At 45.0% G+C, this 22673-nt stretch overlaps 1 protein-coding gene across 5 annotated transcripts in view; it reads right to left on the reverse strand.

Annotated features, from left to right (window-relative positions):
- The window catches only part of KCNMA1 (potassium calcium-activated channel subfamily M alpha 1), a 1543535-nt gene that overhangs the window by 70015 nt on the left and 1450847 nt on the right, over positions 1-22673 (reverse strand). For all 5 annotated transcript variants that reach the window (XM_078643370.1, XM_078643368.1, XM_078643365.1 and 2 more), the window contains 3 exons: positions 19767-19961; positions 15057-15175; positions 7866-8090 (listed from right to left, as the gene is read on the reverse strand). In XM_078643370.1, the coding sequence (XP_078499496.1) occupies positions 7866-8090; positions 15057-15175; positions 19767-19961 (539 nt within the window). The remainder of the gene's footprint in view (positions 1-7865; positions 8091-15056; positions 15176-19766; positions 19962-22673) is intronic.

Here is a 22673-nt window from a genome sequence, read left to right on the forward strand (position 1 = left end):
CGTGCTAAAATAAACATGTATTTTGGTTTACCTGAAGTCCTGTAAAAAAAGTGTTTTTCTTCAACAGAACAAATACAATGTGGTGCTAGAGACAGATGGAGTATTGAAGCAGCAGGTTTGTGAATACAAGATACATATTTTGTGGCAGGAAGGAAGTGACGTTTTAGAGCCGGTCCTGCGTGAATGATTGCTTCCTGAAGTACTTGCTCAGCAGACACATGACCCTGATGGCCTTTAGCCTACTGAATTTTTCCTGACCAGGAAATCCAGAAGATCCCTCATTGTCAAAGGCTTTACCTCCTGGTGTCTAGCTTCTTCAGGCAGAATCTGAGGCGGTAGAGTTAGGAGCACTCTAAATTGAGATATCAGGGGCCGTATTATTCAAGTGTACCGGGGTGCAACGGGCGTTTTGCGTCTGCTTAGCCTGCCCCGGGGGCACTTTGGCATTACAGAAGGATCCGCAAATGCTTCTGTGGCCCCTTCTGTAATACCGTTAGCGCTGGTACACATAAAGGCCAGCGCTATCCTCAGAGGTCATTCCTTCATTTGCATGGGGGAGTGCCCCAAGCAAATGAGGGAATCACTTAGCCTCTGTAGCCACGCAATATTACAGACGCAGGCACAGAGGCAAAGAAGCTCTCAAGAGGCGCCCTGACAGTGCACCCCTGATGGCTTCCCTCGGGGCGGGGGGGGGGGGTAAAGGAGGGTCCCATGGACACCCCAGACATCCCCTTGCAGGAGGGTGCAGTCACTTACTGCACCCGCCTGCAAGGGGATCTCTATTCCCCCTTCAAAGTGCAGGAGAGTTGCCTCCTGCCCTGTAAAAAAACGGAGCGGCTTCACAGCAACCGCTCTGTTTTTCACATGAATGTGCTGCCCCCAGGGCAGCGTGAGTTTGCGGCTGCCCTCAGTGGAGCGCATTCATCATAATACGGCGCAATTTCCTTCACTGCACTGGGTGCACCTTTTCAAAGGGGCCTCCAGCGCAGTGAAGGAAAATGCACCTCATGTATAATAATGCTCCAGAATGGTTAGAGGGATTGTAGACGTGCTGTTGTCCAAAGGCTGAAGAAAGCACATTGCTTTTGACGAGGATGCTATCAACAAGACTGACCTAGGAGACTTAGCCCCTGATAATGTTTATTTCTTGGTTGTTGACAAGGCTAATTTTTCTGGTTACAGTTAACGGGGGAGTTGCCTTGATCATCAACAAGGATAGGGTTGTTGCAGAGCAACAGGGGGTTCTGTGGCAACGGTTTTCTCTATTGAGTCGTCCTGAATGACACTGCTGTTGAACATACTGGCATAGAGGACCCAGTCATTGACAATTTTGGCCTTTTGGCTATAGATTAAGTGGGTATCCTTGAGATCTTCTGGTCACAGATGGGCTGTACTGGTCGTGAACATGGATGGTATTGTTACTGGAGGCCTTGGCAACACTGGGATCAGTGACGATGCACGGGGTGAGAAGCACAATGTGAGAGACTTGCTCGCTGGTGAAGAACGTGTCAATAAAGTAGTGGTATATGTGTAAGGATTCTATGCTGACAATGAAAGCTTCACTTATGATGTTGTCGTTGATCACTGGCCTATAGATTTAGACAGCACAGGCTATTGTGCTCTGTTTTTTTTTTCATCAAAAAGAATGGAGGGTGTTGTCGAACTGGTATGGGAATGCTTTACACAGTGAAGTCCTATTCAATTTAGAAACTTTCACCTTTCAATCCCCATATGACATAGCATCAACTTGCTTACAACTATGTTCCATTTATGATGGAGACGCAGGAGAATCAGTTATGACAGATTTTTCTGCATTGGAGGCATTCAGACCCACCTAACAGTATACAGTTTCTATGGGTGCCTGGGAAGGCTGCAATTGAGTGTGGGGATCCCCAGGTAAGAGATATGAAAGTAAAAGTATTTTATCGATGACCGAAGCAGCAGGCAACAAGATGCTTTCGTTACCTATTCAAGTGCTCGTAAAAGGGGCAGAGCTCAGTCAAGAGAGCTCAGTCAAGTGATCCCAATCACATGATGAACAGTGGAAAAAAGTATGGTTTCGTCCATGGGATTGAACTCCTAATTGTCTCAACCTCATTGGCTGCAGCGAAAGGCAAAACAGCTCATGTAATATACTGAAAATACTAATGTATTAAATGTTTGGGTTTTAATACTGCTACGTATAATATTTTACTTAGGCCCCAACCTGACAATAGAGAATAACTCAAAGACTCTGACTTTATGAAAGATACAATTTTGGAGAACCAATGGTTGCCTCTAAAATGACGTCTGCTGTCCTCTGCGGGATATCAGGATAGAGTATACCTTTAACCACCAGAGGGAGCTTTACAAGATTCACTGCAACCATTCAAAAGACTGAGGCCTCTGTGCCGCACTGCCAGTGAGTGGCTCCAGAGCAACTCATGGGGAGATATCCTCTTAGTAAGAATTGGTCATCCCCTTAAAAAAGACTGTTTGTTTTGCTTATGGGGCTAGAAAAGCTGCACCTTCTGCACAGCTATCATTCTTCTTAGGAGCTAAGTGTATATCACAGTGCTGTCAGGTGGTGCGAGGCGGCACAAAGGTATACTAAGGTTGAGAGTAGCGTAAAACCATTGATCTGGCTGGACTGAACATCTAAGGGTTCCTAAGGCTGTAAAGTTAGATTTCGGCTCCCCCTGAGAAAAATAATGCAAAGGTCATGCCATCATTGACTCTTGCATTGTCATAATTGAAACGCCTTTCACATCTCAGTTAAGATGGGCAATGCCAATATATTTCTTGACATCATGGTGGAGAGAGTCAAAACTAGATGATTTGAAGATTTTGTGACCAATAATGGCAAACCTCCAATGGTAAAAGAAGAGTGTGAGGGCTTTGAGGACAGGAGGATGAAAGATTTTGAGGTCAAACAATATAAGTCAGTATGACAGCCTTACTGTCAAAGTGTAGGGATGGGACTGAGTCATGGTATCAGGAGTCGCCTTTTTTGTTTTAGAAGAGAAGTCATTACTCCCGCCCTTAATTTCTGTCTGTTCTTTCTCCAACAACCTAGTGGAGTCCCTTACCCTTAAATATCTCAATTGTCTGGTGTTTCTCAAAGTCAGATATCAATTCCAGCCCTTGAACTACTGTCAGAAATAGCAATCTCCTTGGAGTGGGTTGTTTTTCCTGCATTTTGAAGTCGCGAGTCTTCTGTTTGAATGAAATCTGCAAAGCCACAAAATGGTATAGACACAATATATGCCTATTAATGTATAGTGAACGCCTGGGCACGTTTGATGTGTATTTGTGCATTTGCTCTGAGTATCTAAGCTTGTGTAGCAAATTTCTGGACCTGTGCTTGCTTTGGTTGTGCGTGTGTTAACCTTGTCTTTGTATATTTACCTAATTGCTGTTTATGTTCTATGTATGGTTCTGTACATTATGTATTGACTGGTTACACGCTATGCATGTGTGCGTATATTTAAGTGCTGACTTAGTATGTGCTATGCATGTTTGTACGTATTCCATAATGACTGTATATTTGCTATGCATGATTGGGCATTTCACGTAATGGCTTGGAATGCACAAACCATGGGGCATATTTGTAATATTTGGCGTAGGGCAGCGCAGCAAGCCTTATAGGTGCGCTGCCCTATGCCAAACGGAAAGGGCAGGAATGCAACATATCTACAAGATAGATACAGCGCATTCCTGTCCTTTCTGCCAGCGCACAAACTGCAGCCATGCTCCAACGCAGGCACCTTTGCACTATGGTTGCTGGCATGATTGTTCGTGTGCTGGAAGGGACACCTTCCTGAACAAAAACCATCAATGGAGGTTCTATCGGTACTGCAGAATAATTCACCACATGTGGAAAGAGGAAAAACGAGGAGAAATGTAAACATTTCTTCTTACGTCTGCTTTGGGAAGGTATTAGTTTTGGCGCTGCCCTGCATTACGCTATGTTGTAAATCTGCAGCAGTGTCAAAAACCATGGTTGTTGCGTCGGAACACCCACAGCAACACCCATGGAACGCCCCTTTCATGCAGAGTAAGGCATTACCTTACTCCATATTAACAAGGCCATTAAATGCCACAAAGGATGGCTCTGCGTGGCGTTGTAAATATGGGCCTGCACAATGCGCCTCCGGATCGTCACAAAAGTGATGCTCCGGCAGCATAAAGGTGGCGCGGGGACATTGTAAATATGCCCCCATGTCTGTGCACATGTATATAATTGAGGGTCATGTGCAATGCATGGCTGTGCATATTGCACCACTGGTGGGCATATGCTGTGCATGAGTATTACTGTCTTCATATATGTATGATATGTATGTAATGGTTGGGTATGTGCTGTGCATGCCTGTGCATAGGTAATTAGGGACCATATCTGTGCAATGCATTTCTATGCATGTGCATTGTCTTTGCGCGTCTATTCTTGTCTATATACTGACACAGCTCTGCACTAAACGAGGTTGGACTTAACCTTTAAGAAAATAGGTGTCAAAATGTTGCTTTGTAACGCACCCCTGGAGAACCAGCATTTACTGCCATAGTTGATCCGTACTCTTATTTATTCTATGCAATAGATGACTAATTCCTATTTTAAAAGATTGAAATGCCTATTGAAGACAAACCTTTTTGTTAAAGAGACTTAAATTCAATATTTATTATGCGCACAGCTTCCCATCCGAACGACTAGCGCTTTTCATGTGGCAGCAGAAACAGGCAGTATGATATGTTAGAATGCAATTAGAGACTTTTTGCTTAGACAAAATTGCATCAGATTCATAGCCCGAAGCCTGGAAAATGTCAGTATATTACATTCAAAGAGGCTGTATATTACAAACAATGCTTCGGATGGTTGCATTAATTTTTAGTGTGTCTGATGGCAGAGATGTGAGGGCTATATTTTCAGAGGCCGTGTGTGCATTGATTTAGAGTTTGGCTGACGGGTTACTCTGTCACAAATATAACAGATTTCCTGTCTGTCTCATTTCAAGTGCATTATATCCTATGACACTTATAATAAGGTGGATGGCATATACGATGGCGGACACCCTTTCGTCTTATATAAATTGCATGACATCCTACGGCCCTTGTAATAAGGTAGCGAGGATAGCCATCTTGTTTGCGAAGGAGAAACTCATCCGCCAAACTCTCAATCAAGCCGTAGTTATGCAATGGGACAACTTCTGGTGCCCAGAGACAAACCCTACATTTTTGAAGGTGTAAGTCTTCGATAGTCCTGCAGCAGGGCAGGGAGGTGTTTCTTGAAATGATAGCAGGAATAAGCTATTTTTGGGCTTGAAAGTCTAAGGCATTGTGCCACATATTAAAATGGTACAAAAGGGGGTGGTGATGGATTTAGGCCCAGATCTCTGTACTGGGATGAATGCATGACATTGTTCTGCATTCTGTCCATCAACTGTTGTTTTTGCACATATTAAAATGGGACATTTTGGGCAGGTCATCTTTTCATTTTGAACCATCATTTTAGACGGATAGCAACTTCTCTGACATAAAGTAACCTAATCACCATCTAAGTCAATTAAGGAAGCCAAATGCTAGTTCTCTGATAGACCTAATCAAATAAATCATGCTGGCTCGAAATTTCACATTACCCTGTTTTGCATAACTTTTTGCCCTCAAGACATTGGTTTGCACAGAAAATATCTGACCCACAGAAAATATCTCACCCGGAGACACTTATGCTGGGAGCAATCCCCTTCCCGAATATCGTTTGATGTCAAGTGACATATGAACGTGAAGCATGTACTTGCACTCACATGGAAATGTCTAGCGAGTTACCGGCCAAGCACATTTCACTCCAAATGGGTAATTTCATAAAATGTCTGAGACATTTCAAGAAATTAAAAAAAGAAAAAAAGAAAAATGTCAAACTCCTACTCTAGGACCTAAGGTAGTGAGATGGCCACCCCATACTGTCCCATACGCCCACCTAGATGCCCCTTTCATAGCGCAAAAAGCTACTCTTATTATTCTGTTGCCCCATAAAACTTGAAGCTACAGAAGGAATGACCTAGGGATCCATTATGTGGTGCTTGCACACTTTGTTTAGAAGTCTTATTTGTGATAAACAAAACATGAGTAACAGAATGGGATGGTAGATTCATGAAACAGGCGATAAGGCACACTGGCACTAGCCCTCCCTGTGTCGTTTGTCCAGTAAAGAGTAATACGCTGACAAGACATCGGTCTGAGAATGGGTCTACTGCAATACAGCACAAGTGTATTCTTTTTCAGTATTTTAGAATTTTCACAGACTCGATCCAATGTAAAGGGTTGTTTGAGGCATCCCTATTTACACGGTACAAGTAACAGTGGTACACAGTTTGTAGTAAGGCAAACCGCTAACATCATTTGGCAGTGATCATGGTGGAGCTACCTGGTAGAAACTTTCGAAGAGGCACAATTGTCGGCTTTATTGGCTGCAGCCAACATAGAGTTGGCAGTGACTGCCGTGGAGTTACTAGGTAGTGGCTCCCCTAGGCCTGCTTGGCAGCGTCCCTTAGGAGAGCTACTTGATATTGGTTGTTATGTACTTAGTGAGCAATCACCACCATAAAGTTAGCAACACCATGATGGAGTTCTTTACAATGATCATCATAAACCTGCTTGGCAGTAACTTCTACAGAATTATTTGGCAATGCCAGGCGTGGAGTTACTTGGCAGTGGCTGATTCAAGCACAGCATAACCTTAAAAGACCTACACAAGTGAATGTCCTCAATCTTCTACAGTATGACCAATGTATTTCTACAGTGTGTGAAGGCTTACAATCGAGCAGGGTAATTTGAAGCCATTTGTAAATATTACAGACTTGGCAGGAAAGGAACTAAATTAAAGGGAGAGATAAAAGAAACTTTGAAACAATTATAAACTCGCTTTAGAAAAACATACAGGCTCTTAGTGACTACTCCTGTTTTGAAAACAACTGTCACTAAAAAGCTAACTTAAGTGTACTTATGCGCTCCTGTTGCGCTCTATGTCATTTCTCAAAAAGCCTTTAGGTTTTCTTTGTTTTCTGTTTGTTCCTGCTCTTTCCTGCTCTCGTAAATATCTTTTTGACCCCGTCTGCTTCCTTGCTGTTGTGCTTAAAGAGCTGCAGGTGCTCAAAGGGAAATAACCTTGAAAAATCACATGTGTATTTCGACCCATCCGGCTATTCCGCTGAGTACTTCCTTGTTTGGTCAGCTGTGGTCTCGTGGTCAGCGTCCTCAACACTCTGAGGAACAGCTGCTGTTGAGCATGGATGTCTTATCTCAGCTGCTTTCAACTGCACCTAAAATGGCCCACAAGGCCTGTCTGGAGGCTTGAAATTCCAAAGTATGAAACATGTATTGACAGCGGTTTCTCCATGGATCATCTTCTAAAAATGAAGATTTCCTCACCTTCTGCCCGATTTGAACTCACAGGTCACACGCATGGGCAGCCTCACAATCAGAAGCCAACCTCGAGTTTGCATAGGTTGCATGTGCTGAAAAGAACAGGAGTTTAGCTCCAGACGCCTCTTTTTGGACAAGACCACAGAAGACAAGGATTTGAGAGTTGAGATGTGATTCAAAGGTTTTCCCCTCTCTAGGCATCAGCAGCTTTTTAAGGGTTTTATGGCAATGAAATCAAAATGAGAAACACATGCAAATCATACATATGAACGTTAAGTACAAAACAACCAAAAATAAAACTGAAAATGGGAACTCCAACAGTGGGAAAAGTAAAGGAAGGAGGAAGGAAAATGTTATGGTTGGAAACACCAACTGGGGGAGGATCACCAACTGGGAAAGATGGATGGATGGTGGTAAAAGTCTCACACACAGTGGGGAATGTGGCCATTCAGAGCCTGTCCTCTTGCACATACTTCTGTTTGTCTCGTGAGTCTCTGGCCTTGCTGCGGTTCTGTCGATTCGCTGACGCCGGGATGGAGTGGACAGAAGAGCTCTTCTTGCTCGAAGAGTGGGAGGAATGGGATGAATGGGATAGGCTGGCCCGAGACTGTCCCGCGTTGTGGTCAAACTGCATCAAACAGAAGATCAAGTCCGTGGGCACCATCTCAAACTCGTAGGGAGGGTTTGTGATCACATATCTAGAAAAGATAATAACTCTTCAGAAGTAAACACAGATGAAGGCATTTAAAAGACATGACACCATTCAATTTTTACAATCTTCTATGCTCTTTGTAGGAAATTAGGATATATGTTGAGGGAGATAAGTAGCCAACTCAAGTAATAATCACAATCCTTGTCAGGATGAGCCATGAATATCACTAAATACATTTCAGCTCAACCCCCTGGTAGCTATGGCACAGAGCAGACAGACTTAACTTGTAGGCAGTGTTTTAAAGTATTTTTGAAACATCAAACAGTAATAAAGTAAAAATGCAAAACAATAAAAAGCACAAAACAAATTAGAAAAATAAAGTAAAATGTACTACACAAAATGACACCATAATGACAACAATCAAATAAGGGGAACTAGACATGTGAGTGTTTCATTTTTTTGAGCAAAAATAGTGCAAAGAAGCACAACGTGCTAATGACAATAAATGATCGTGGTGGAACAGAACCTAGACGCCACTTGATGCTGACAGCAATGGGGAGTGGGTCAGATACACCAATCAAGTTCATCATGGGCAAAAAATGTGACCTTCTAACTTTAGTCCTTTGAGTCCCAATCCACCACATGATTACACTTCTAAAACCCCAAGGACCTCCGCTGAGGCATTTAGAGACACACTGTGTATCAGGCAGAATCCAGTCCAGGCCCAGTTACCATTTATCAGCTGGCCACTTGAGGAAAAGGCTTCTTGTCGCTTGTTGCATGCCAGTAGCATGAACAGGAAGTCTACATGTTCACGATTAAAGTATTAGTTAATTGTTTTAGACGATGACTTTTAGCATATTTTGCATGCATGTGATAGTTTACTCCGAACTTTTTATCGTACACTTTGTCAAATCAATCAATCAATCAAGCATAGCACTTGTATAGCGCACTACTCACCCGGAGGGGTCTCAAGGCGCTTGGGGGAAAGGGTCCGCTACTGCTCGAACAGCCAGGTCTTGAGTTGTCTCCTGAAGGCGAGATGGTCCTGGGTCAGCCGAAGGTGGATGGGGAGGGAGTTCCATGTCTTGGCCGCCAGGTAGGAGAAGGATCTGCCTCCGGCGGTGGCTCTTCGGATGCGTGGTACGGCGGCGAGGGCGAGGCTAGTAGACCGTAGCTGGCGGGTGGGCGTGCAGAAGGTCAGGCGGTCGTTGAGGTACTTGGGGCCCAGGTCGTGGAGAGACTTGTGTGCGTGGGTGAGGAGCCGGAACGTGATCCTCTTGTTGACGGGGAGCCAGTGCAGGTCTCTAAGGTGGCCGGAGATGTGGCTGCGTCGGGGGATGTCCAGGATCAGTCGGGCGGAGGCGTTCTGGATGCGTTGGAGTCGTTTCTGTAGCTTGGCTGTGGTTCCGGCGTAGAGGGTGTTTCCGTAGTCCAGTCGGCTGGTGACGAGTGCCTGGGTGACCGTCTTCCTGGTTTCGGTCGGGATCCATCGGAAGATCTTGCGAAGCATGCGTAGGGTGTGAAAGCATGATGAGGAGACGGCGTTGACTTGTCTGGTCATCGAGAGTGAGGAGTCCAGGATGAAGCCCAGGTTGCATGCGTGGTCTGTTGGCTTGGGAGTGGTGCCCAGGGCGGGGGGCCACCAGGAGTCGTCCCAGGCGGAGGGCGATGGTCCCAGGATGAGGACTTCCGTCTTGTCTGAGTTCAGTTTCAGGCGGCTGTTCTTCATCCACTCGGCGACGTCTTTCATCCCTTCGTGTAGGCTGGTTCTGGCGGTGTCGGGGTCTCTGGTGAGGGAGAGGATCAGCTGGGTGTCGTCGGCGTAGGAGATGATGTTGAGGTTGTGTTGGCGTGCGATGGCAGCAAGAGGTCTCATGTAGATGTTGAAGAGGGTGGGGCTGAGTGATGATCCTTGTGGTACGCCGCAGATGACTTTGGTGGCCTTGGATCGAAACGGGGGGAGGCGGACTCTCTGTGTTCTTCCGGCGAGGAATGAGATGATCCACTCCAGTGCCTTCTCTTGGATGCCTATCTTGCTGAGGCGTTGAACTAGGGTGCGATGGCAGACAGTGTCGAACGCTGCAGAGAGGTCCAGGAGGATGAGTGCCGCTGTTTCCCCGTTGTCGAGCAGGGCTCGGATGTCGTCGGTGGCTGCGATGAGGGTGGTCTCGGTGCTGTGGTTGGCTCTGAAACCGGACTGCGGGGGGTCGAGGGATCCGTTCGTCCCGAGGAAGGCGGCAAGCTGTCTGTTGACGGTCTTCTCGATGACTTTAGCAGGAAAAGGGAGGAGCGAGATGGGGCGGAAGTTTTTGAGGTCGGTGGGGTCCGCTGTCGGTTTCTTCAGTAGGGCGCTGAGCTCGGCATGCTTCCAGCTCTCCGGGAAGGTGGCGGTGTTGAAGGAGGTGTTGATGATGTTCCGGAGTTGAGGTGCGATGGTGGAGTCGGCCTTGTTGAAGACGTGGTGGGGGCAGGGGTCGGTTGGAGATCCGGAGTGGATGGTGTTCATCGTGCGGGCTGTGTCTTCGGTGGTCACCGTGGTCCAGGTGCGGAGGGTGGTGGCGAGGGGCGCTGGTTCGACGGTTGGGTGCGTGGTCAAAGGACCAAGTACGCTGTGCAAACACCCCCTTGTTTGTTATTTTCTGTTCGATGACAGCTCTGGGTGGGTAGAATCAATAATGTCAGCTGGACCAGAGCTCAGGCACGAAACCAATGGATACAGTTTTGTTTTAAAGCTGCACCAAGCCTTTGTTCATCAGAGGTGCATTTCTATAGATGGTTGTGGTTGCCCCGTGCCTGAGTTCTAGCCCAGCGGAATCTCATTGCTATCCTCATAGGGTCGGTGGCCTGTTCTACAAAAGGTTACTGGCTACTTGATGACGCACGCAGGTACAAAGGGAGTTTGACCACTCTAGGGTATCTGGTAGGATTATATCCACGCTATGCTCTCTAGGATAGGCAGTATTAGGTAGGAGTGCAATTACATGTATTCACATGATTCATGCAATAACTATCATCGTGGAATTATTCATATTTTTCATCATTCTCACAAAGCTGGTTAGTGGGCTTTGTTTTATGATCCTAATCATTGCAGGACACGTATTTTACTCCAGAAGCCAACTGCATCAATACATGTTTGAAATGCTAATTGAAGTACTTCTAGTGACTCTTGCCTGAGAGAACAGTGAAAGGGTAGATCTTTTTCTACAATTTCCTTGGGGAATCAGGGTTGTCATGTTCTGAGGTTGCAGATACCGTCAGGTACCTTGTAAGGTTCAGATGGGACACTGTGAGCTAGCCAGGAACAAGGTCAACATATTCTGATGGTATGAGCGGACACAGTCACCCATAGTTTTGATGCTCATGTTGCCCAAACGCACAGTTTTACTGAATTAGTAGGAACCATACAAAACCTTGGAGTCTACATCTTTGTCCTGGGTACAAGACAGAGAGCAGGTCCAGATCGCCAGCGCTCTTCTCAGATTGCAGACATCAGGTTCAGTACTCTCCTGATCTCCCTCAGGTCCAGGACTGTCCTGTGGAGGGTACTGGGGATGCCACATTTATGCCCAGTGCCAGCCTGTGTATGAGAAAATCTGCTGAACTCTCTTTAACCAATGGGGTTTAAGTTTCCAGGGTTGACCCTACCCACTGCTGCAGCACTGTCTATGTTGTACTGTAACTTATCCCACAGTCCCCTCTTTACCTAATCTCCAACCAGGCAGAACATTTCTTCCTGTGGTCAGAGATCCCTGTGGCGACCCAGAGGTGTGGGTATGAATATAGGCAACCCCTGCCTTGTGATTACTGAAAACCAGTTTTAGGGCAGTTTCCCCCTCCACTGGGCAGATTGACCAAGTTGTCAAGGAAGACACAAGGGATCTGCCAGTAACAGGGTAGGCATCCTTTGAAGCTAAGGAAGGTCCCAGACCATCCTGCTGAAGGAAGAAAAACACCTCTCTACAACAGTAGGGGAGTCATCAACAGTCATGTGCACTGGACACTATCAGAAAAAGCCCTTTAGCTTTATGCAAAAATTGACAACTTACTAAAAGTGTCATTTCTATAATTGTAATAAAAAATGTGACTTGACCTTTAAGTTGTGTGTTAAATTACCATGAAAAAGAGTCCTTGAATCCTTTTTCTAGCTGCTCCCAAACTTTAGTGTAACCCATGCCACAGTAAAAATTTACCTCGGAGGCCAGGACACGTAAGACATTAAATACACATACCCTAGGTTTTAAATACCATGCACCCTGTCCTATTGCCATTTAGAGCCCACCTTGGGGGCAACTTATAAGTATTAAAAAGATCGCTTAGTCCTGGCCGAAGTTTGCTTTGCCAGGCTAAAATAGCAGCATAAAACAGCATATCTAGCCGGCAGTGGCAGGCCTGGAGACATGTTCTGCATCAATACTTCAGTGGGTGGCACAAGAGTGCTGCAGCCCACTTGCAGAATTCACTTTATAGGCCCTGGTACACGAAGTGCGAATTACTAGGGGCTTACAAGCAAATTAAACATGTTAATTTAGGCAATGCCGAATTTGACACGCTGCATGAGGAGAGTCCTATGTTCAGCAAAAACAGGTTCAGCAAAAGAAGGGAAAACTCTGAGAGAATACCAAGCAAGAGATGGTAATTTCCAAAACTCCTGTTCCCCTTATTGGATGTAAACAAACTTATTACCAAAGTCCTAGATTCAAGGAACACATCTCATGTCATTGGTTCTACACATAGATGGATTTCCCACATTCCCCAGAAGAATGGGGGTTGGGAGCACACTGTCTCACAGTGCCAGCACAGTTCCCCCCTTTGCATCCTGGTAAATGCAGTACACAGTTCAAACTTACTTCAAAACGAGCTGGAATTCCCCAGAAGAACAACGTATTGCTGCCTGCCAAACATGCGTATAGCCAATCCATCATGCTCTTGTTGTTGCTTTCCACCCATCCACACAGACTGATGCAGCTATTTAGGCTTTGGTGGTTGAAGTCTCACCACATAATCACAGTGTAAATGTGCAAGGAGCGGATTTCTTATGTCTCGCCAGTTACTCCTACACCCAACATATACATAATAATATTGTTCCAGCACCTCCACCCCGCCCTACTTAACTCCTTTGTGCAATGACTACCATGGGTCAAGGTGCAATTACCTCTCTACAAAAAAAGGATCTGAATGACAGCCTGTTTTGACAAGCATGAGTAGGCTAATAGCCGCAACAAAAGAGGCCACTGGCCAATGCTAAATGAAGATGTACAGCACTATTGGCTCATTTTTTTATTGGATGTAGGATAAACAGGAAAGACTGTCTTCTGCGCTTCCTAAGGATTCCCTACCACCTTGTCACCTGGTCCCTGGGACATCCGTAACTGCGGGTGTAACCCCAGGAAATTAAAAGGGGAATAGTATTGACTGGAAGTCATGCAACCATGTGGATCATTCTGAGGCATTCTGGCCCAGACCTCCAAATTGCCATTCCATTATTGGGGGATACTAGTCAGTTAACCAGCTCTCACTGTTCAGCACCGCCACCTACGTGAAACAGCAGGAGCATGCACAGTTTCTCTTTCACTGTTCTAATAAAGACAACCACTCAAGAGGCTCAGTGCCTGCATTCACCTATTTGTTAGAAAGAGAAACCTACTATATAATAATACATGCTTTTCAGCTTCGTCTTCTACTAATGTTTACAGATTTACAGAGGTTGGAACTAACAGCTGGTGTTGCTATTCAACTTAGTAGCACCATGTAATTAAATCAGAAGGATTAAAGATTGAACCAACCCAATATGAATTGTACATGTACACATGCTTTTGCAGCAGGCAATTAACTTAGTGAGCTGTTTTACTGATTTAAACATAGCTCATTAGGGGGAAACATCCTTTACAACAAAACTTTTACAACGCAGTGCTTTTACAACGCAGGTTTTACAACGAAAACCATTACAACGCATTGCGCTGGGGGGCACTCTAGGATAGGGAATAGTTTTAATTTACTATCCAACACCTTCCCTACTTCCACGGGGACTGGAGTTGGAATAGTAAATTAAACTATTCACTATCCAGCACCCCAAAGCGCTATGCGTTGTAAAAACTGCGTTGTAACGGCATGCGTGGTAAAAGCATGCGTTGTAACGTCATACAACACTCATTAGGTCACTGCTGTAACCAAGTCCACATATTATCAAGCCTCAGCTGCACCTTCCTGGGAATCTGCTGTTCTCCTCTCAGGATAGGTAAATAAATAAATAAAATATAAAGGAGGGTCACTCCTTGGCACTGCGTCAACCTTTGGGACTAAGATAATGTGGGTGATCAGGAGCTCCATATGCATCTTTTTAGTCTGTTTCCTCGTTTTGGCCAATCAAAGCTTAGCAGGCTCATCAGCACCACTGAAAGCTCGCGAGAGAATTGCTTTTCCACTTCTGAAAATCAGAGCTGATCTGGCAACTGGTAAAGTCGTACCCCAGCCCACCAGGCACACAATCACCAGCCTCGCAATCTCTCCAGTGAAGGTTTTTGGCAGTACTGTGGTGTTGTTGCTCCTTGGCCCCTGTGAATGAAGCTGATGGGAAGACATTGTTCATCTGTACCCACACATGATGGTTTCCCTAAAGGTCCTAGAAAACTGTAAAAATATGATGCCAGGCATACACAAAGTATCTGTGACCAACCATCAACTTGCTATTCACCTGTCTCTACACGGGTGCATATACACACACACACACACCACATACTTTATTTCTCTCTCTCTCTCTCTCTCTCTCTCTCTCTGCACTTAATGATTTGTCTCATCACTTTGTGCTGATAAACCAACTCAATGGTTCACAGAAGGATTAAAGGCGAACGGGCGTCAAGGCTAAACATACATCTATAGAATGGATGCATTAATCAGTCCAGTGAGCTATCAACTTTGGGAACAACTTTAGATCCGTATGTTTATTTACCAATTTCACTAATTGTCCTATGTAGACCGCCACACCTAACAGAACATGCAGGGTTTTACATACCTTTTAGTGCATTGATGCGGCGCACTTAAATGTGCATCTCGCAATCTGTAGATCCCAAAGCAGAGCATGTTGTAGGTTTTCAGTGCTTTGCAATAGAGGTCTCCATAGCATCCACCATCCTGAGAAAGAAAAGAAAGGCTTAGGGTCCAGCAGAGTGCTCACTGCAATACTTAGTTTCTCCCTTGAAGCCACCTTTTCAGTAAATTCTGCAATGCTCACCTCAAGGCGAGCAAGACTAAGCAAACATTACATTTGATGTAAACACTAAAGACTTTGCCTAATGTCAGTGCTGCTGCCAATCAGTTTGTGGAACACTTGCTGCCAAAGAGCTTGGGAAACGGTGTGAGCCCCTGTGTTGAGCTATGTCTGTCATTGTACTTTAGTGGTGGAGGTCCAACAACAAACCTAGGAAGGGACAGCTGCATAGAGCGTGCAGAGGCGGATTACTAAAGCCTTTGCTTTTCTGCATTTACCAGCTCGTTCCATTACTCAGTTAATTATATTTAAACGTGGTTAGTGGAGTTTAGCTGGTGGTTAGTCTGAATATTTTGTAACAACACCCTCCTCTTTTTCCTTAGTTTCTTCAATGTGGTACAAAGATTTTCCTTGTGTATATTGGAGGCCCTGTGCACTCCTAAAGGTTCATTAATTTACAGATGCCTCAACGTTTGGCTGAGGCAGTCGGCGTGTGAGCGAGTACTTCTTGAGAATATACTAACAGCCATACACTGAATCTCCGGGATTAGATGTGATGATTGTTAATATTTCCCAGATGAAGGACCAGGGAGGTCATTGAGACACTTGAACACCAGTGGAACAATTACAATTTAACAGTCACTATTATCAATCATAATGCGACATGTAAATGTAAATGTGTGGGACTTGTAAAGCACACAGCTGCCCGTAAGCGTCCCGGCCCTGAAGACCGCTGGGGAACTCGTCCTCGCTTTCCCTGTGAGATGGTCCCTTCTGGGTATCTCCAAGGTGAAGCCAGGCATCCCCGGCGTCGGTGGGGGGCCATTGTAGAGATGAGGCAAGCTTAATGCCCAGAGTTGCCGAGTGTGATCCCTGGTTAGAGTAGGCACCGAGGCGAGAATTATCGAGTCCGCTGACCCTGGTCCACGACCCTGCCGCGTCGGGAATTGAACCCTGGTCCCGGACCGTTCTCTGCTTCTGGGTCTGCCGCCTCTAACCAGTGAGCCACACCACTCCACTGATCATGAAATGTGTGCAAAACAGTTGATAAGAAGATGTTCAATAAAAAAAAACAGAAAATGTTACATGAATTTTAGAACTTGTGTATATTTGGAGTTAGGGTTGATCATTTTGGTTAACTTTTTTGCTGATAACATAATTTGCCAGTGCAGCCGAGGACTGTTCTCACAGTGAGAGGTGAGAACAGCAATAAGCAGAATCTGTTTCAGCAGCACTATGTCATAAGCAACATGACAGTATGGCATACTTGGTCATTTGCGGTGAGGTATGTGGGAGCCGACATGGAGGCAATGAAGACGTGGAGGAAGGCACAGTCTCTTCTGATAAGAGAACACAGACTCTTGATCTTGAAAGTCGTGCTCTTAAAAGTATCTGCCTCATAACAACAAAAAATGTAAGGCCTTTCACTGTCCTCATATCATATCTGGCTGCCCATTTGTTACTCTGCGTACATACCGTTATCATTGAGTGACTGCTTGAGCTGAGTAAAAACAATGTTCTACTTTGGCATTGTCTACAGTGTGATCCATGGGAACCCCACACAAAGAGCAAGGACCAGCTGTACTGAATTTCCAGAGGTTCCCAATTGATACAGCTGTTCACATGTGTAGTGCACTGTACACACAGGCAATGACAACAGTCTCACCCTTGGCTAGATAGTCCATTCAGTGTAGATACTGTCAGGAAATAGCCCCTGGCCTGAACCGAACCTCCAAGGCACATTATAAATGAAGAAGGGACCTCTGCGATTCTGGAAGCTGATGAACATCTTTTGCTTTATTTGTTGGGCTGATATAAAATGCGGTAACTTAAACATATGCAAGGCCTTCGAAGGGGGAAAAGCCTAATATTGCTCAACTGTGAGTGTTTAAGGACCACATGACAAACCCGTACTGAGACCAATCCCTCTTTTCACCAATAGCTTCAGCAATGCTGTACATGAAGTGGTGCGAATATCTCTTTACAGACACTTTGGCCGTTGTCTTATATTTCTCCACAAGTAATGTTTAAGAGGCAGAGAGATCCTAGCCACAAAAGTAATGACTTTGTAGTTAACAGGAGGGCCCTCTTCGTCCATACGGTGACTGGACTCGATCCAAATGTGTCTTCTTAGCCCATGGCATAACGGTGCGTTCCAGTCAGTCTTATGTTTTAGCGAACAGAACACAACCAGTTTGGAACTTTTAGGCACTTACATTTAATGAGACAAGTGGCACCAGAAGGCCCAGTATGTCTAGTTCTGTTGAGTGAAAAACAAGGACTGGCTGATAGTAGAATGGACATGAACATGGATGACTGGACAGCTATGCCAATGACAAAGTCTTGAAAAACATAGACGTACTACAACAGGCCTCTTTTGAGCAATGATTGGATAGGAGGGCTGGCTCCCTTGTCACCTAACCACAATTTCTGAGAAGGAAGAGATAGAGTATGCTGAATGCCAATACAGAGCATTGCCTACATTATAAAGATGTTCTGGTTAAAAACAGAAGCTCCAGCCAGGTGGGCAAGTACTACCTGTGACGCAGTAACTTTCTATAAGCCTCGGTTTTGCGCTCGCTTTTGAGAAGACGGGCTGCACCAGCCCCGGAGCCTCCGAAGGTCTGCACGGGACGCCCCGGCTCAGTAGCCCTCCGAAGGTCTGCACAGGTTGTCCCGGCCCCGGAGCACTCAGACAGCTCCTTACCCTGCTCATCAAGCTGGCTGAAGATGGCAGAAATGCTCCCCCAAGGAGCAGTGGCACTAATGAGCAAGGAGGAGCAGATTTTAATTGCAAAAGAGAGCTCTGGGGATGTGCAGAGTGCGGCCGCACAAATTAAGAGAAATGTAGGCTCAACAAACAGATGATTAAGCAGGTGTGATGTTCACAGTTTGGAGGCAGCAATTTCGCATGTCTTACTGTAGTTTTCTGGCCGCGTTGACAGTGTGTCCCGGTGTTAATTAAAATCTGTACTGCACATAATAGAAGCAGAAAACGACAGACAACAGTCTTTCAACCACACACGAGCATGGTATAGTGCTACCAGCATGTAAAAAACGATGCAGCACCCTACGTAGGGGTAGTAAGTGCCTTTCAAATACTGTAACACAGTACAATGACACAGCACAGAGGCAGAGCCATGGAGGTCAAGGCGCTTGCGGTAAAAGACCTGAAAAAGAAGGAACAGTAGGGGCCAGGACAATGTTTTGAGAAGAAAATTAGAAATTTTAAAAGTTGAGGACAGTCAGCTAGCACTGCTCATAACAGATACCCCAGTAACGAGGAGGGTGTTGCAGTGTGCATGGCAGGCAGTGACTCAGATAGCACCCTGGGCGGAAGAACATTTGGCGCCCTCGCTTCTGCTGGAGAGTAATCTAGCCCAGTGTTACTGCCTTCATATGATGGCTTGTTCTGACCAGACCTTGCAGCACTGGCCTTCACACAGCTGTGCAAACAATGAAACGGTCACCACAAGCTGTGAACAGGAACATGAACTGTACCTGTGACTATTAACACAGACATTTGGCCAGCCAGTCCAAAAGCAGACTACTTTTCAAAAGGAGTTGTGCTGGGCAGTGTCCATTCTGCTATGTAGTTCCCTGGCCTATGCCCTTGGTAAGTGGAAGGGCACAAAGATTTTCATAGTCCCACCACCAGCGCTCCTTCATCGGAGCATTACCGAATACGAAGGCTGTCTTCTTCCCCGCCATATTCTTTTGTCTCTTTATCCTGCACTGGCAGGTTCTTTTTAATTCCTGAATTTTCCCCTTATCACTTTTTCCTATCTTACTCTTAGCCCTTCTTTCTCCCTTACTTTTTCCTTGGGTCAAAGTGTGATGACAAAAAAAAGTCTTGGCCATAAAAAGAAGTGCAAGGTGGCCACCAACAGCAATCACCAGCATAAATTAAGCCCTGGTCAAAGCTCTTTATTGGGCGTCACTGTCTCTCATTGTCCGTATCAAACAGAAAATATCTAGGCCAGGTCAGTCATGAAGCATGTGCACGGTGCACCTTTAGTCAGGGTCAGACTCAGGTAGAAAACAGGCCTGGGCACCATAATAAAAGTGACCCCACTAGTGACTCAGATAGCTAAAAAAAAAGTGACCCATGTTTAGAAATTGGGGCAGTTTTGACCTTGTAGAGACACGCTGTATAAGTGTTTTCCATGGTATGGAAGACTGCATGGATTTGAGCTTGCTTCAGAAAAGTTGGACGCAATTAACTAGAGCAGCTGGCATGCACTGAGACCTACACCCTTTACAACCCTCATTCTGAGATCTAGATCATTCCTAGAGTGAGACACCGTTGATGTACTACTGGTCAACACTATTCTCACTGTCAGTAGCAACTGTGTATTGTTGGCTCTATGCACTCCCAGCAACAAGCCAACAGGGTGCTGCCATCAAACAAACCCAAGATACCCTCCCGGCAGCTGTTAAGTCAATCACATCCTGCCAGGACCATGAGCAATTGCTGATCTGGATTTTTTGGGTGCTTTCCACCATGTCACTTACCCCTAGGTCCGCGAATGGTCCATCATATAGAGCCAACTGCGCCACTCGACAGCGGTCCCTGTTTGCAAGGGTCTGTGGCGTGCTGTATCCCCCCCTCAAGGCATTCTCCTCAGCGATCAGCGCTTCGAGCTCCGGCGTGGCCCCACCTGTTACCAGCGTCCGGATGAGCGTGAGGATGTTGTCATTGAAGTACGTCTGCGTAGATATAAAAAAAACAAGATAGATAGAAAGGTCTTTAAGCAAACACCATTAAAGTCTCAGTTATGAAATCCAAATTACAACTTTTCTGGTTTTCTGCCGTTTCAGCTCAGCTGTCTCTCCAAATCATTTTCCACTGGAAAGGAAAGGACAGCAGCCTCCAATTACTCTGTTTTCTTCTATCTCATTAGGCTCCTACACTGGAATTCTTCCCTTAAAACACAGATTCCAATTCATTTTTATTAAAGAACATACAAAATGTGAATAGTTTATAGTCCCTGGTAATTTACGCCAGCAGCGAAGAGATGACTTTGGCGTTTCCAGCCTGATCAGACGCTTTAGGGGAAGTAATTGTACGATTCAGACCACATTTGAAGCTTCCGGGGCCCAGAAAGCGGCTTCAGAGCTTGTCACCAATTGGCGTGGGAGCTGCTTCAGTGCTGAAACGTCGTTCCTTATTACAAGAGCTGGACTCTAGCCGTTCAGCCAAAGTGCTGCACTAAACATCTCATTACCGGACCTGACAGCGTGCAGACAGCGGTGTGTATCAATTAAACATTGGGGTTTCAACTCGGATAAATGTGTGATGAGTCTGCGTTCCTAGTGGCCCTTTTACAAAACTCCTGGGTATAGGGTAAGTGTAGTTTATTAGGATAGGTTTGTTCAGCGCTGACATTTTACCGGCCTTGCACAACAATGGGGCCGTTTAAATATTAATTTGGTGCCAGAGCCAATGACTTTCAAGTTCATTTAAAAATATACCAGTCCGGCAGCGGCTAACTGTCTCTGATGTGGAGCCGCGAGGAGCCGGGGCGCGCGACGGGCACGCTGCGTGAGTGCTTCCGACCCCAACGTCGTGCGTCGTGGACGATAAAAGGGAAGGCAGACATGGCCGCCCCTGGGGAGACCTCGGCCTGCAATTCCATTTCGACCAGTGCCACATCGCATTGCTCGTCCCTGTTTACACATGGCAGTTATATGCCGCAATCACCGACTCCGCCACCTCATTTTAGGTGACATTGTCAAACGTCAGCTCCTGAAAATGAGCTTCTGAGAGGAGAAGCTACTTTCGGAGGTACGTACGGGGAAGTGTGCCTTCGGGGCAGCCTGCCCTGATGAAGGCTAGCCTGATAAGATGGCGGCACCGCCGTGTTGGTAGTTTATTTAAGGGCAGCACTTTGTTTTATACCTTAGACTCACATTGTTTTAAAAGATATTTATCCCCCAAGGGCACAAAAGACGAGAAATTAATTAAAAAATATGTGGGTGGCTGATGTTCGGCTTTTCGAACCCAGCATTGATCCAGACGACATGGAGGATTTGGTTCGAGCAGAACTAACACTTTTTTTCTGATGTTATTTCAATATTTATAATACGGAGCAATATAGACCACTGATGATAAAGGACCTATTCTCTGCTGCCACCTAATATTCTGATGTGTGATTTATCTCCAGTGTTATACGTAAAGATCTCTATTGCACATGTAACTAGGGCTATGCTATATGAATGCAATCAATAACATAATAAATAGAGAATGCTAAATGTATTAAACAGTCCTGCATATAACCTCAGCAGGAAATCATAGTGCTTGGATCAAAACCACTATGTAGAAAACTGGTAGGAGAACAAAAGTAAGCGACATTTAAATACAAGTGTGATAAGTCTCTAGAAGGAATGCGAGGTTGATATGTTAAATCAGCATGTGCAAAAGAAACAGACATGTCTATATCGAATGAATACATTTCACACTTTTCTGGATAAAAAGGATTTGAGAAGTAGCTTTCTTCCCTAATATGCGAGTTTAAGAGAAACAACATCATGTTTTACAATGAGTTGAGCTGGAAATGAATAGTTTTGCATGCAGTTGAATATTGTATTAATTAAGGAGTTATGACCAATGGCACAGTTGCAAAAGCAGATTTTTCAGTGTCCATATTTTAAAATGAAAACTCCTTCCTGGGACAGAAAACTTGTGGGAAAACAAGTATGAGCTCTACAACACTGGTATATGGGTACAATCTGGTAAAAGAATATCATAATAAATAATCAGATTCACAGAGGTTTTTTTTCTTCATGAGTAGGTGGAACACAATCCTGGACATTCAGGAGTAAGTTGGCCCACCCTGAGAAAAATATTTTTGAATCAGGCCTAACAGGATTAGCGTGAAAGTTTGATTGATGTGATTCAGTGAGCACTTTGGGAGAATGGGGCTCTGGGGTGAGGATTCAGTAATTCCAACACAGAATCAAAACATGTTACTCTCTTTTTTCCTCTAAATTTCAAAGAGGAACATCACTAGGTAAACGCCTTATGATTAAAATCACTTGGGAGTGGACAGCATTGTGCATGAGTAGCAGAAACAATGATCCAGCCAATTCTCATAGGCCACGCCCCCATGGTATTTTCCACTTTGAGTTTTATGACATTATATCAAGGTCAGTAACATCAACCTACAATTATATTACATCCAGTACAATGCTTACCCCTACATCTTCATGTTAAGCTTAGTATTCATTTTTTAACCTTTTGCAATATTTGCCTCACCCAGTTAACTATTTAGTTTACTTTTGATGCTAACCATACTTAGCTAATGTAATGAATGCAATATTATTGTGTAATATAACACATACACTATAGTGGGATATACCACACATTTAACACTACGAGAATATTGACTAAACAATTCTGAACCTGTTTCCCTGGTGTTC

The sequence above is a fragment of the Lissotriton helveticus genome, chromosome 5_1 (genome assembly GCF_964261635.1).
Source record: "Lissotriton helveticus chromosome 5_1, aLisHel1.1, whole genome shotgun sequence".
Lineage (NCBI taxonomy): Eukaryota > Metazoa > Chordata > Amphibia > Caudata > Salamandridae > Lissotriton > Lissotriton helveticus.